The sequence below is a fragment of the Mangifera indica genome, chromosome 11 (assembly GCF_011075055.1).
Source record: "Mangifera indica cultivar Alphonso chromosome 11, CATAS_Mindica_2.1, whole genome shotgun sequence".
Classification (NCBI taxonomy): Eukaryota; Viridiplantae; Streptophyta; class Magnoliopsida; order Sapindales; family Anacardiaceae; genus Mangifera; species Mangifera indica.
In genome coordinates, this window is record NC_058147.1 from 9,794,985 (window position 1) to 9,809,516 (window position 14,532).

Genomic DNA, 14,532 nt, shown 5'->3' on the forward strand with positions numbered 1-14,532 from the left:
GTATAATTTCAAGAATACACGTTTGCTTGGAATAAATCAAAATTCTTTCAAAATTTGGGATACCATATTTAATGTTTGCATAAATATAAAAAATTATAAACATATATTAAAAATTAAAAATTTGTATATAAATAATAACATATCACTATGTGAGTGAGTGTATTTTCAATTTAAAATTATTTAATCATATAATAATATATTATTATTTGTATATAAGTTTGTGTTTATAGTTTATACACATAATTTTATTAATTACGATATAATTATAATTTTTTTTATTTAAAAGGCCAATAAATAAATAAAGAGCATCGGCTGCGACAAGCAAGCTTGTAATCAGAGATCCAGATTCCAAATTTAATTTGGGGACAAAAACAAGCTAATTTGTCAATAAACAAATCTTGTTCTGATTCAGAGCTGAGTTCTACTACAGTGCTCGATCAGTCCTCACCTCCATGTGAATCTGATGTGTTCCCCAACAACTCCTCATGCCCATACCATCATCCATTCAGGCATGGCCTTTTCAATTATCACCGTCACCACCGCTTTTTTCTCTTTTCCCATTTTGCCCTCCCTATATTATTATTTTTATATATTTTATGAGTTTGGGCATCACTTCTCTCTATCTCCATCTCTTTTGTATAAATAGAAACATTCAAGATCAAGGGAAAAAAATTGAAGTCTCTTCTTCTCTACTTCTCTGAAGTCTAAAGCTATGAATTCGTCTACTAGTCATAACGTTGGTGCTCAAATTGTTGCCAAACGCACCTCTTCTCGACGAACGGCGTCGTTTTCGTCTTCATCTTCATTTTCATCCACTTCGTCATATTTTCCCGACGATTCTCCTCTCAGTCCTGCCACCCCGCTAAGATTTTCTGGGGTGCCATTTTCTTGGGAACAATTACCCGGAATTCCCAAGAAAAATAATATTAACAACAACGTGCTCAAAAAGAAGGAATCTTTCTTGAAACAACTCCCTCTTCCGCCTCCCCTTACACACCCAAACTTGAAAAACTTACATTTCAACCCCAACATCGGAGTGAAGAAGAAATTCAGCGGCAGTGGCGATCACAGCTTTAGAAAGGATCCGTTCGTAGCCGCATTGGTTGAATGTTCAAAAGGAGATGATGACAACGATGAAAATGACGATTCAACGAGCAGCAAGCTGTTTTTGAATGTGGGGAAAGTATCAAGAAGTATAAGTGACAGGTTTGGATTTGTAAATCTTTACACTTCTTGTAAAAGAACTTGTGCAGTTTCAGAATCCATAGTTTATCTTCCGAGGTCTAGCAGAACATCTTATGATCTAATTCATCGCCGCCGTTCACGCTGAATTGAACAGCCGTTGATCGTTACTACTACTACTGATAACTCATCGGAGGCTGGTGATGAATTCTGGGTTTGCTTAAATTAAGAAAAAAAATTAAATTATATTTCAGTTATTGTCTTTTCTGGATTAGGGATGTCCCAGTTCTGAAATTTATATTGTAATGAGAAATGCTATATGAACAAACAATGCGTATAATTTTATATATAAATAATAATATATTATCATATAATTAAATAATTTTAAATTAGAGATAAAATAAAACCTAATTACATGTTATTTATAAAATTGTATATGTTATTTATGAAAATAATTTTATTGTATTGTAATATGTTAATATTTATGAATAGGATGGAATGCTGGCGCTGTTTTGTTTAAATTAAATTGAATGATTTCATTTTCTTTAATTTTAATTTTGATTTTGATTTTGATATTATTTAATTATCAATTAAGAGTTTGATGTTGTTACTTTGCTGTATTTCATGTGATGTTAATGTGGGCAATACCCCATGTGGGAGCAAAATAATATTGGACCACACAATTTATAAACGACAAATCAATATATTTTTTTCTTGAATTTATCATTTTATTTTGACATTTATATTTCTAAATATTACAATTATATTTATTTATTTATTTATTTGTATGGGGATTATGAAGGTTGTTGAGCTACCACTGTTGATGTTTTACTAGATTTTGACTCTTTTACAACCCATCTGGGATTTCTTAAAGCTTTGAATTAAGAAATATAAGATTCCATATGAAGAGTTTGATATTTATATCATTTTAAGATTTTATTAATTAGATAGGTTAATTTTTTAACCTTTCTTATTTAAAATTGGAATTAAAAATGCCCCACTTGATTTTATGTTTTGATAGTGAAGTGTATCCATCAATTGTACATCCCTAAATAAGCAATTAATATTATTTTTATTTGAGATTCTTCTTTCTTTTTATTTCATAAATTTTGGTAATTTTATAAATACCAAATGACTATTTTCCACCAAGGTTTAGTGCAAATGCACTTCTCACTTATTAACTATTAAAAATTTAAATATTCATCATTTTATTAAATTTCACTGTTACTATTAAGGATAAAATTAGCACGTAAGAAAAATATTTTAAAAACTAAAAATTTAACACATTTTCACCCCCAGGTTTAAAAACTAATCAATTCACCTCTATCAAAGTTTGAAAAACTTATATTCCCCCTGAGGGTAGACGACGACGTTTTCTCTCCCTCTGGGCTTCTCTCTTAGCCACGGTCTATTTTTGACTATCATCGGCCATCTTTTCCCCTTATCGACTGTGTGACACTGAGACCGAAATTTGGGTTTTTTTGCCGCATGACGAAGAGATCTTGATCTTTTCATCATTCCATCGTGCGATGAAAAGACTTAGATCTTGGTCTTTGTCGAGCCATTGGTGAGGGAAAAAAATGCCTAGAAATAAACCATGACTGAAAGAGAAGTTGGGAGGGAGAGAAAATGTCGCTATTGCTATCGTCTCTGGCCATCGGCAACTGATACAAAAACCTAGGGGGTAATATAAGTTTTTTAAAGTTTTGGTGGGGTTGATTGTTAGTTTTAAACTTATGAGTGAAAATATGATAAATTTTTAGTTTTAAAATTTTTTTTAACTAACTATTTTACTTCTGGTAATAACAATGAAATTTAATAAAATAATATATATTTAAATTTTTGATAATTAATGGATGAAAAATGTGTTTGCACTAGGTCTTGGGTGGAAAATAGTCATTTGGATTTTTATAAAAGCAATAATAATTTTTAAAAATGATTACATGCTCGATACAACAATCTCATTTCTTTTTATACATGACACATATTAAAAGTTAATTTTTTGGGGGGGGGGGGGGGGGGGGGGGGGTCAACTAAAGAACTTTCATGCAGGTTTATAGGCTTTATGATTTTTGTTTTAAGATAGTGGAAATAGGGACCCAAAAACTTAATAAATAGCTTCAACTAAAGAGATTCTTCTGGAGCTACCAAAAATCTTATTCTAACACAATTAAATTTACGATCGAAATCATCACAAAACTTTATGATAAAGAAAAAAAAGAGAAAAATTAATAAGCATGCATCCAATGGACCGACCTCATAATTGAAGTGGACAGACTTGAATGTGAAGATAAGGAGAAAGCCCCACAAAAGGAATTAACCTGTAGTCGTCATATGTGTGAGATATTTTTTATTTATATTTTGGCTAGTTTCGGTCACCCAGTTCTGAAAGAAGGGGATAATATTATGATCAAACAGGTCCACCATTGACGCCCCAGCTACCAAGTTTTCTAACTTTATGTGATTGAAATCATATATATTTTGTTAATGGAGAGAAATTAATTAAAGTTCTAAAATCAAAGTCATTAGAGAGATTTCTGGCTGTTTATATGTTAATTTTATATATAATAACAAGTGGGATATCATATCGTATCATTAAACTACATGTTTGAATCTGACAATAATTATATATTTTTATATTGTCTTAAATCGCTATTATAACAAGTGGGAAATTGGACAATCAAATATTGAGTGAAAATAGTAAATTAACATATTTTTCCTTAGACCAGAGTACTATTTCCTAGCCAAGTGATGGTGAAAAGACAAGTAAACATATGTAAAATTTTAAAAATTTAAATATTTATTCATAATTAAATTTTTATTAAAAATTTTAGTTAGAGTTAAAGATAAAATTATCATAATAAAAAATATTAAAAATTAAAGTTTTATCGTATTTTTCTCTTTAGATTTAAAAATTTTACAATTTTTTTTCATTCCAAGTTTCTAAATTTTGAAAATTAATAATTTAACCCCCTAAATCCTTAGTTTTTTTTTTTCTCTTTGGCAACAACGATCTTTGAAAACAAGATGGAGAGCTGGTGTCATCTCTAACAAATAAATATTCATCTTCATCAATAAAAAAACATCGTATTTTTATCAAAAGAGATAAAAAAATAAAAATGCATCGTTTCTTTGTTTTTATCGATGAAAAAACAACCTTTTTTGGTCTACATATAGGAAGAGATAGAGATCCCTTTTCTTTAATGGTAAAATGAAAGTGGCATTATCGTTGGCTCTCCAAAAAATTATGCTGATTATTAGTTAGGTCAAAAAATATATTTTCTTAAAAATCTATGCCTATTGTTTCACGTGTTTCGGTCATCAAGTCAAGCCTCTGCTATGACAGGATGTTATCCCGCCAAATCAACAGTATTTTTCTTCTATCTAACAAATTTTATAGACACATGGAATATATTATAACTCGCTTGTGAGATAAATATACTCTATTTAGTATCTTATTACCTCATCACACCATAACTTTGCTTTCTTTATAATATATTATACACCCTTGAATGAATAATAATAATATAAAGGGCATTAAATCATATACTTCTTTCTTTACTTAATTTTCTACCTGCTTAATCTATTTCTAATGTTTCCTCTATATTTTTTTCTCTCTATATCTGACTGTCCAATTTCCGAAATTGACTTAAAAAACAAAAGAAATTAACATTAAATTTAGATAAAACTATGCATATATATTAATAGTATATAATTTGAATATACATATGATATTTCATCATATAATTAAATAATTTTAGATTAAAGATAAGATAATACACAATTATATGATGACATATAATCTATATACTTAAGTTATGTATAAAAAAAATTATATACGTAACATTGTTTTAAAATGATATATTTTATTTTGAGACAAAACTTGATGCAGTTGAAGGTACTCTTAAAAATAATTAAGGAACTTCTTTTTGTTTACTTGGGCTGAATGGTTATCATTATAAAGTCGGAGGACTGTGCGAAGTGGGGAACAAAAGAGGCAGAATATCCGCATTGACAATTGAAAACGATGATTTTTAACTTTAACAAACTCATCCACATTCAATTTATAAACTTCTCCTTGTTGCCCATAATAATTAGGTGCTTCATCATCGTGCTTCTTGCTTCTTCTCTTGGTTGTACATCACTACATAATTGACTAATCTATCGTACCATATATTATAAATTAACTTATTTCAACTATAAAGATTTTGTATACCAACTTAGATAAGATTCTCTAACATATATCATGTATCCCATTTGCTATATAAATTATAAATACTTAGATTATTATATGATTTTTACTATAGATGATTTCTATTGTATTGATGAAAATTTTTGTCATCAACTAAAGTATGCGACTCACAGTTTCAGTAAGTAAGGCTACGGTAATAATGATGAGGATTTGAAAAGACTTTGATATTTGTTATGATGAGATATGCATGAAAGTAAAAAAGCAAGTAAAGGAGGCAAGGTGGTTTGACTTAATGATTGAAATGTCATTGTCTACAATGTAGCTATTTAATGATATTCACAATGTATATATGTGGAGGGTGGAGGATCAATACAAAAGATATGACTATGTCTTCTTGTATCATTAGGAGGCCAATGTGGCTTGTACATTAGTATGTTACCCGATGAGGGAAAGGGTTTAGGGATTAAGAGGTTTAAGGATTGGAATAAGGTAGTAGTTTTGAAGCATGTTTGGAGGCTCCTCACAGATCACACATCTGTCTAGTCATCTTAGGTTCATAGGCTCCTTCTTAGAGGTCACTCTTTTTGGTATATCGGGGTTACCTCTAGGATTTCATGGGCATGGAGAAAGATTCTTGTTAGTAAAGACTGGTGTAGAGGCTTCATCGTCAACTGGATTGGTGATGGTCGGGTCACTTCTCTATGGCTTGACTATTGGCTCTTGTAGGGTCATTTGTGTGATTTGTTCTTTTTCAAGGTTCTATCAACTATTGGTTTTCCTTGGGATGCCAGGTTCTCTGATATTATTCATGATGGCCTGTAGGCTTTCCTATCGAGTAGTTTGGAGCTTCAGCATGTTTGTGACTCTATCACTACATATCTGTGAGTTGGGGTTCTCGATCACCTTATTTAGAAGGGTCATTTTCCTAGCAAGTTTTTTGTCGACTTGACTTAGGACATGTTACATGCTTGAAGAGATGTTACCCTTAGTTCTCAAAGCACATACCATACCACTATTTCATCATTTGGCCTGCCACTTTGGGTCGTTTGAGTACCATAGATTGACTTCAACATCATGGGGTTTTGTAGTCTGTTGTCTATGTTCTATGTGGGTAAGCCATAGAGACTCACGACTATCTTTTTTCAACTATGATTTCTCTACCTTTGTTTGGGGGGAAATCAAAGCTAAGACTCTTTTGGCTTGGTTAAGTTCCTCTTAGTCCTCATTGGTATATTGGGCATATTTGCATCTTTGATGGAGGAGAGACTTTTGACATCTTCTTTCCCGGTTATCATTGTTTTCCATTGTTTACTTTCTATAGTATGAGAGGAATAATCAGGTGTTCCATTATGTTTACATGGTATCATTGTGAGATTGTTTTTTATATCTATGATGTTGTTCACACCAAGATTGTTGCCGTGGAGTTGAGGTATAAGATATTGTCTCAGTATCGAGCTATATGAAAACTACCTAGTTAGTTTATTCTTTGTTTTGAGTGTGTGTGCTCCTTTTGTCTTATTATGACTTTTATTTAGTTTGTTTTTGGAAGTCTGCACTTTTATTTTGTTTTGTTTTATAAGTTTCTTGTGACATTGCTTGGTTTATGTCCCTTGTATTTTGTAATTTTTTTTCATTTTGTAAAATTTCTTAATTTTTCCAAAAAAAAAAAAAAGTCTTCCTATATGTCTGTTTATGTGATAATATGTTTGTCTCCCTTCTATTAGTGGTTTGTTCTACTTATAGGACTTATGAAGATAAGTTACAATAACATTAAAGTAATAAGGGAATTCTTAATTTATACCTAATTCGATGAATTCATTCCTATTTTAATTAAATTAAAAGGGAATATTTAAAATATTGAAAATATCCCAATTAAGATGGCAAAGATGTCTTTCATTTCTTATAACTGAAGAGAATAGAAAATCCTAATGGTTATTCTCTATTAACTAGAGGTATTCTCACTATTTCGAGTTGGAATATCCTAATGGTTGTAGTTTGGCAGATAACATATTCTTCTCAATTACTAGTCTTTAGGCTGGTCATTAGCCGTTGGTCGTAATTATTTAAGTGAATTTTCTTGAAAAGACCATTCTTGAGGAGATGTCCCATGGGTTAAAAAAATCGTATAACAATTGCCTTATAATTCTTAGAGTGTGAGAAGGACTTCAAGAACTTTAGTTGTTATATGTCTTGCACAAATAAGGGTCACTAGGAGATTGCCACATATTTTTGTTAATTACATCTTAGTTGGAATTATTATGATTGCATATGTTTTGAGTCACACATTCACCTTATCATTCCACTTTCCTATAAAATATGATTGGATGTGCATTGTTTGCATCATGAAATAGTTGGCACGTGTCTAGGGGTTGTGTTGAATAGTTAGGATTGTCTTTGTTTGTTCTCTTGTTTTGGTTATAAAAAGATAAGCGTCGGTTTAAGTCTCTTACACTTCACATATTTCTTTCCTTGCTATGTTTGTTAGTGTTTTGAAAGTATTTGTCTTCTACCTGTTGATCAAAGATATATCATCATCGCTTAATAAAAGGATAAGCCACTCAACCCTAAGATTTTCTTGGTTGTAGATGTTTTAATATTTTTATATAGGTTACAATTTAGGAAACACAGTGCTCTTTCAATTATGGTTGAGGTAAGAAGGTAGATGGATATCTATGTGGCTTTCTAGATTAGTTGATAGGTGGTAAATGCTTTCTTACCATTGTAATAGATGAGATTATACACTCCTAATGGATTTATATATCAGTCTTGCATTGTAATGGTTTTCCTAATGAAGATATATTGGACACCAATCCATAAGCTTACTTTATTGCTATGAAGATTTAATGCTCGAATCTTGCCTCATATTGTGCCTTGAACTACCACTAAAAACCAGTGTAACGTCTTTGGTGCTAAGGTTAGGTTAATGGTAGAGAGCTCATTTGGAGGGGTGCTTAAGATACGTTTTGAGGCTTGACATTCTCATGGAACTCAACTTTTTCCCACATAAGTTCTATTGCGGTAATTAGATATAGTTTTGAGATAGTTTTTATCTCTCTTTATGACCTTGTTTGACCAATTTATTTGTGTTTTACAATTTTCAAACATGTTTTTGTAACATCCCTACTTGGAATATGGATCCAAAAAGATGTGTTAACCTAAACTTTATCCCCAAAACATAACAAAATTAAAAACATGATATTTAAACTCGACCAACATGTAGCATGCAAAAAGGTGTAAAGCTAACAAATTGAATAAGAATAATAAACTCCACTCATATCGATACATAAGTGTTTGATATTATAATCCAAAAAGATAATGTGTATACATAACTCCATGAATACATAATATGAAAGCTCAAACAAATAACATAATGATAAGAATGCCCTTCCTCTTATATGATGACCTGAGCTAAATCGTTCGCTCCCTACATGCCTCGCTAGTCATCATACCATAACTTCGTTAGTGGTGTCATCCTATATGACTATTGCCATAACTAAACTTTGACATCTCAAATGTAATGTGAAAACATACAACATCCTAGATGCCTATCATAAAAGTGCACACAACATAATACCAATTAGGCTTCAAACTAATTATAATCCCATCATTATTACTCGTGCCCTTGCTCATAGCAATATCGGGATTACAAATGTTTTCAAAATGACCATCTAATGTGTTTCTACGATCAATCATCTAATCCTTTTGTCACAGTTCTACCATTCTAAGAATATATTATTCGTACAAATATATTATGTTAAACATTAACATGCACGAACAATATAATATCTTTTATTAATAAATAAGCAAATTGCATTGTTACAAATGTGCAAATTGACTGACTTTAATGCTTTACCCTAATATATTGAATGCATGATTATGCATCATGGTGAACGATCATGCATGGTCTCTATATAAGTAGACAAGATTTCACAATTTTCAAAAAAAGCTTTTGCTCCATATACATAAGTCACACTTATTCTTAAATATTCCTTGCCCGTGTACTCATATTCTAGCAAACAATTTGTGCATGATCAAGTCTCCAATTGTTTGTGCTTTGTGTGGATATTGAGGTATGGTCATACTCTTGGATTGAAAGTGAAGAATGATGTAATTTACCAACTTGAGAAGATAAGGGAATCGTCAAACATTGATATGGTTCCTAAACATTGTCTGATTGTTTCTTAAAGGCATGTTTGTAACAAAATGCCTATTCTATTGTGTGTGCACACCATAAATCTTGACAACTTCAACTATGAAATAAGTGTTTGTCCAAGTTGTACAGACGCTGCTCTTTTTTTTTTTTTTTATAGTAAGAATATTTTAAATCTATACTTAATATTAAACGACTAAAATGACCTTGATATGTACCATTGGGTGTTACAAAACACATTCAGACCATTTTAATTGAACAAACTTGATAAGCATTCATATGTTAATAAGTCGGTGGCATAAAGGTTGTACAATTAGGATTGGTTATGTGCTTATGTTGTCATCAACCAAGGTTGTACTAATACTAGGTTTGCCAACTTTTTTTGCTTCAATTGATGACCTTGGCAATTGACCTAGTTGGGTAGGATAACGTGGCATCCTGTACTTAGGAATGTTATGAGGTCTTAGTTTGGAGCTAAAGGGTTTAGGCCACATGCACATTGATGAGGATTAGGAATCCTCCAAATGTCAATATTTCATTATTGTCACCGTCGATGAGAGCTAGTAAAGTTTGAAGGTGATACAAAAGTTTCCCTAGATGTTCCCTTAGTTCGGACATGTCCCTAACAAGAAGGGTGCTCTTGAGATAACACTATGTGTTAATTAGGTAATGTAAGAAGTGTTGCCTTTGGCTAGCTTTGGTTTTTGGATGTCAGGTATCAAGGATGGCTAACTATGTTCGACATAACAAGATAGTTCTAGATTGTTATTTGATTTTTAGGTGACTGATTATCCAAAGTTTTCTTATGTCAACTACCATGAGCCACCAGAAAAGGCTGATTAAGAAAGTTTATGGTGGATAACTATGATATGACCCTTATTCTAGTACTAAATTGTTGATGAAATTTCTTATTACTAATTGAAGTACACAATTCAAAGTCCTAAGGCAACAAATAAGGATCAAATAACATTGTAATGTCTATTATGATGAAATATGAATGAAAGTAGAAAAAAACTAAGTAATAGGCACAAGATTTTTAACATGGTTTGTTCTGATGATTAATATGTCTATATCAATTGTGTAGCTATTTACGGATATTCACAATATATATCTTATAAAGGATGAATACATGAGATATCACTCTGTGTCTACTTGTATGTCTATCATATGAGACTATGTGTTTGTCTTCTCTCCCTCAATGGTTTGTTAAATATTATAGGACTTATGAGAAGAAATTATCATAAAATTTGAATAATTAGGGGATTCCTATTTTATACATGATTTTCTAGATTTATACTCTAAAACTAATCATCAAGAGTAATTTTGTAATTTTATTCAAACCTTGTATCTTTTTATTAATAATAATATATTGGAATTTTTTTCATTTACGTCTAAGTGTATTTATGTATGTATTGTTGATGATTGCCTTTACAGTGGTAAAATTATGATGAAAGGATCAATGTATAGCTTGATTGTGAGAACCATATGAGCAATAATGGTAGTCAATCTACAAATGTTCATAGTCTCAACATTAACCTGACCAAGGGTATAAATATTACAGTAAGTCTATCGTCGTGTTGACTAATCCTACTGAAAGGTAGTAATACATAGGTATCACCTAGTGTAACAAATAGATGTTGAGATTATTAGTGTCACCTAGTGTAACACATAGGTGTATATTAACTGTATGTTTATTAGACCGAACTACCAAAAAATTCCACATAGATAGTAGTCCAAATATTTGTGGAATAAATCTTTTAATAGATATTGATGTATATAATTCTCATACTTGAGAACACTAGAGCATTTCATGCACAAATTAATCTAGTTTCACATTAACCTAACTAGCTTTTTTATTAAAACTATCAATATGATAGTTGTTGATTATGTCAAAAAGTGTATTCATTTTGGGGGTAGTATTTTTTAATGGTTATGCTAAATGTAATAGCTTGGTACGAAAGATATAAAGCATGTGGGTTAGAGAATCGGAGCACGTTTAATCCACCCCACAAGGGCTGTCCAAGAAGTGAATCTTTAATAAATTTTCCTTTAAAATATTCATTAAATAAAGATATGATATTTTGAATTTTAAACTGAATATTGTCTGGCCAGATATTTGTAATTCATATCAACCTATTTGTCATTTACATGGATGTTCCCAGTGTTTTAAGCTTGGAATCACACTATTAAAATACTTAAAATTCATTTATATTTGTGAACCTTGATAGAGGGTTGACTTATCAACAAGAAAATATGAATATAGGTTCATAATTTTGTGGTCGAACCACACTAAATTCCTATGGTTTTTTTGTTTCCATGGTTATTGTTTAGTGTATTCTTTGTGTTAAAATTCGGTGATGGTTTATTTTCATTCTAAAAATATATATACCTAAAAAAAAAATTTATAAAAACCAATATTCCTTATTATGTAAAATTAACCAGGTGAAACAAGGAGGACACAATGATATTAATTTAATTTATTATCATAAATTGTAAATTCATCTATGAAACATAAGTTGACAAATTGAAGAAAACTTTCCTTTTTGAAATTATGCTTCAAAAGCAAGCAGTCCAACATTAATAATGATTCTTTTATATATAAATTTTGAGTCTGTCTCATGCCATCTAGATTCATAAGCAAAATATACATTAGAGGGAGCATCTAGCTGGAGATCCCTTAAGAAACAATTTTGCTGACACCTAATTAATTAATGGCTAAAAGACTTATTCCCACCCAACATATAGTGAATCTTAAACTCATATTCTCTCATTTTTTAAAACTCAAATATCTATCCATAAAACAATTTTTATTAAAAATCGTAGTTAGGGTTAGGATTAAAATCATCATTAAATAAAAAAATTTAAAAAACTAAACTTTTATCATATTTTCCCTTCTCAATTTGAAAATCTCATAATTTTTCCTTTAGATTTTCCTTCAAAGTTTAAAAAGTGGCAATATTCTCTTATGGTTTTTTTCTCTCTTTTCTCCAGCAACAATCTACGTTTTTTGGCCACCCTCCAACCTATGTTGAGATCTTTTTGTCTAGACGACGATGTTTCCAAATGAAAATCATCTAGATTTTCATACAATTTTTATCGATCGGTGGTTGAAAAAGAAAGGGAGAGAGGCTGAGAGAGGATGGTTGACAACTAGAGATGACGGATCATTGTCAAAGAAAAAAGAAAAAAATCTTAAGAAAAAATTGTCATTTTTTAAATTTTGGGTGAGGATAAATTGTAAGATTTTTAAATTTGGAAAAAAAAATGTGATATACTTTAATTTTTTTAATAAATTATGATTTTAGGCTTAACTTTAATTGAGATTTTTAACAAAAATTATTTTATAAATAGATATTTATATTTTTAAAAATTGAAAGATAAGACTTTGAATTTTTACATTACCTTGGGTGGGAACAAGTCTTGTTAGCCTTGATTAATTAATTTTACAAAGGATAAGGCTCTACTGATTAAATTATTAAAATGAAATGACAGATCATAATGATTCGAGCTTATGTGTTAATGCTTGTAAGGGCAACTAGATAGGAGGTAGTCATCATCTTTCATTTCCCTGTAATAGAAGTTTTCTGTTTGACGAGTAAATCATAAGCGTCAACCCCCCATATATATATACATACATCTATATATATATATGCCTTTGCATTTTCTTATGGTTGGAAAATAATGTTAATTCTATAAATTCTAAAAACAATAAATTCGTGGATCCAGATTCGATTTATTCAACAGATGATTCAAAGTTTCGACAGTTAGTTTTTTTTTACAACACCATTCGTATCTATGCTATCATTCTGATTTTGTGTTTGTTGGAGATTTTGGATTTTTGTGCTTTCCATGTTTTATGCCTTTGTTGGGAGGATTAACAATAAACAAAATAATAATAATAATAATAATGTTATTTATTATGACATCATCTCACCTCTCAGTTAACTATCCATTGATAATTGAATGCAAATGGATTGGGTTAACTCGTCATGAGTTAATCCAAACCCAACACTTATAGTGCAAGCTACTAACTTTAAAATTTTGATTTAGGAAATTCCTTGTTATCAAATTCACCAAGTCAAACAAGGAGTCATAGGAAAAGCAACTTTCATTACATGTCTATGCGGAAAAATGATAACTCATTATCAAATCAAATCAATTGGTTGTCCGTCATCATCAGTTACCTTATCTTTAGCGAAATGAAATATAAATTTAATTTTTAATTTAAGTTTGAATTACAAGGACAAAACTGTAAATCTTTCTCTTTATCACATAAAAATAAAAACAATAAAATTATGTATACCTATTTTTGATATATAATTTATGTATACAGATGAGATGTTATCATATGATTAGATATTTCTTTATCATATGATGACACATATTTTAAAATCATCTAATTATATGATGATACATCACTGTGTACATTAATTGTGTATCAAAAATAGATACACATAGTATTGCTCATATAAAAAATGATGCAGAGAAATGATTTAGATATGAATTTTCTATTTATAGGTAAAGAATCCCTTAAAAAAAAAAAACATACTAATAAGATATCTCTAGATCTCTATGTCTTTTTTAAAATATTCTTTATGTGATTTCAAAACAAAATAATGTAACTAAGGGTATAGGTTTCAGAGCAATAGATTGAACTATGTTAGATTCTCTTATTTTTATAATTTTTTCTTATTTTTGTATAATAAATTTAAGATTAATTTAACTAATTATAACCGTTATTATCATAATCTATCTTAAACAAAGCTCGAAACTACACACTCCCAATTAGTGAAGGAAATCGTACCAATATTGTAAATGTCTATGGAAAATTATGAATTTTGTGTGCACATCTAGTGCATTTTGTGACCACACATTTTTTGCTGACCCTTATTACTTTACAGCTGACAATTGGTTTTTGTCTTTTATCTAATTTTATTTCACCTTTTTAGGTGTACCATATTAATATGGACAAATGACACTATTCTGTCTAATAGAGTAAGGTATGAAA

At 30.1% G+C, this 14,532-nt stretch overlaps 1 protein-coding gene across 1 annotated transcript; it reads left to right on the plus strand.

The window, feature by feature from the left end:
- Positions 1–396: 396 nt before the first annotated feature.
- LOC123229083 lies at positions 397–1,510 on the plus strand. The gene has a single exon (XM_044654661.1). It carries the CDS (start codon positions 713–715, stop codon positions 1,328–1,330), a length of 618 nt encoding a protein of 205 aa, XP_044510596.1. The 5' UTR covers positions 397–712; the 3' UTR covers positions 1,331–1,510.
- The last annotated feature ends 13,022 nt before the right edge of the window (positions 1,511–14,532 follow it).

Bases quoted from the DNA above. Each gene is read 5' to 3' on its own strand.
- LOC123229083 (XM_044654661.1), top strand. From the start codon at position 713: ATGAATTCGTCTACTAGTCATAACGTTGGTGCTCAAATTGTTGCCAAA.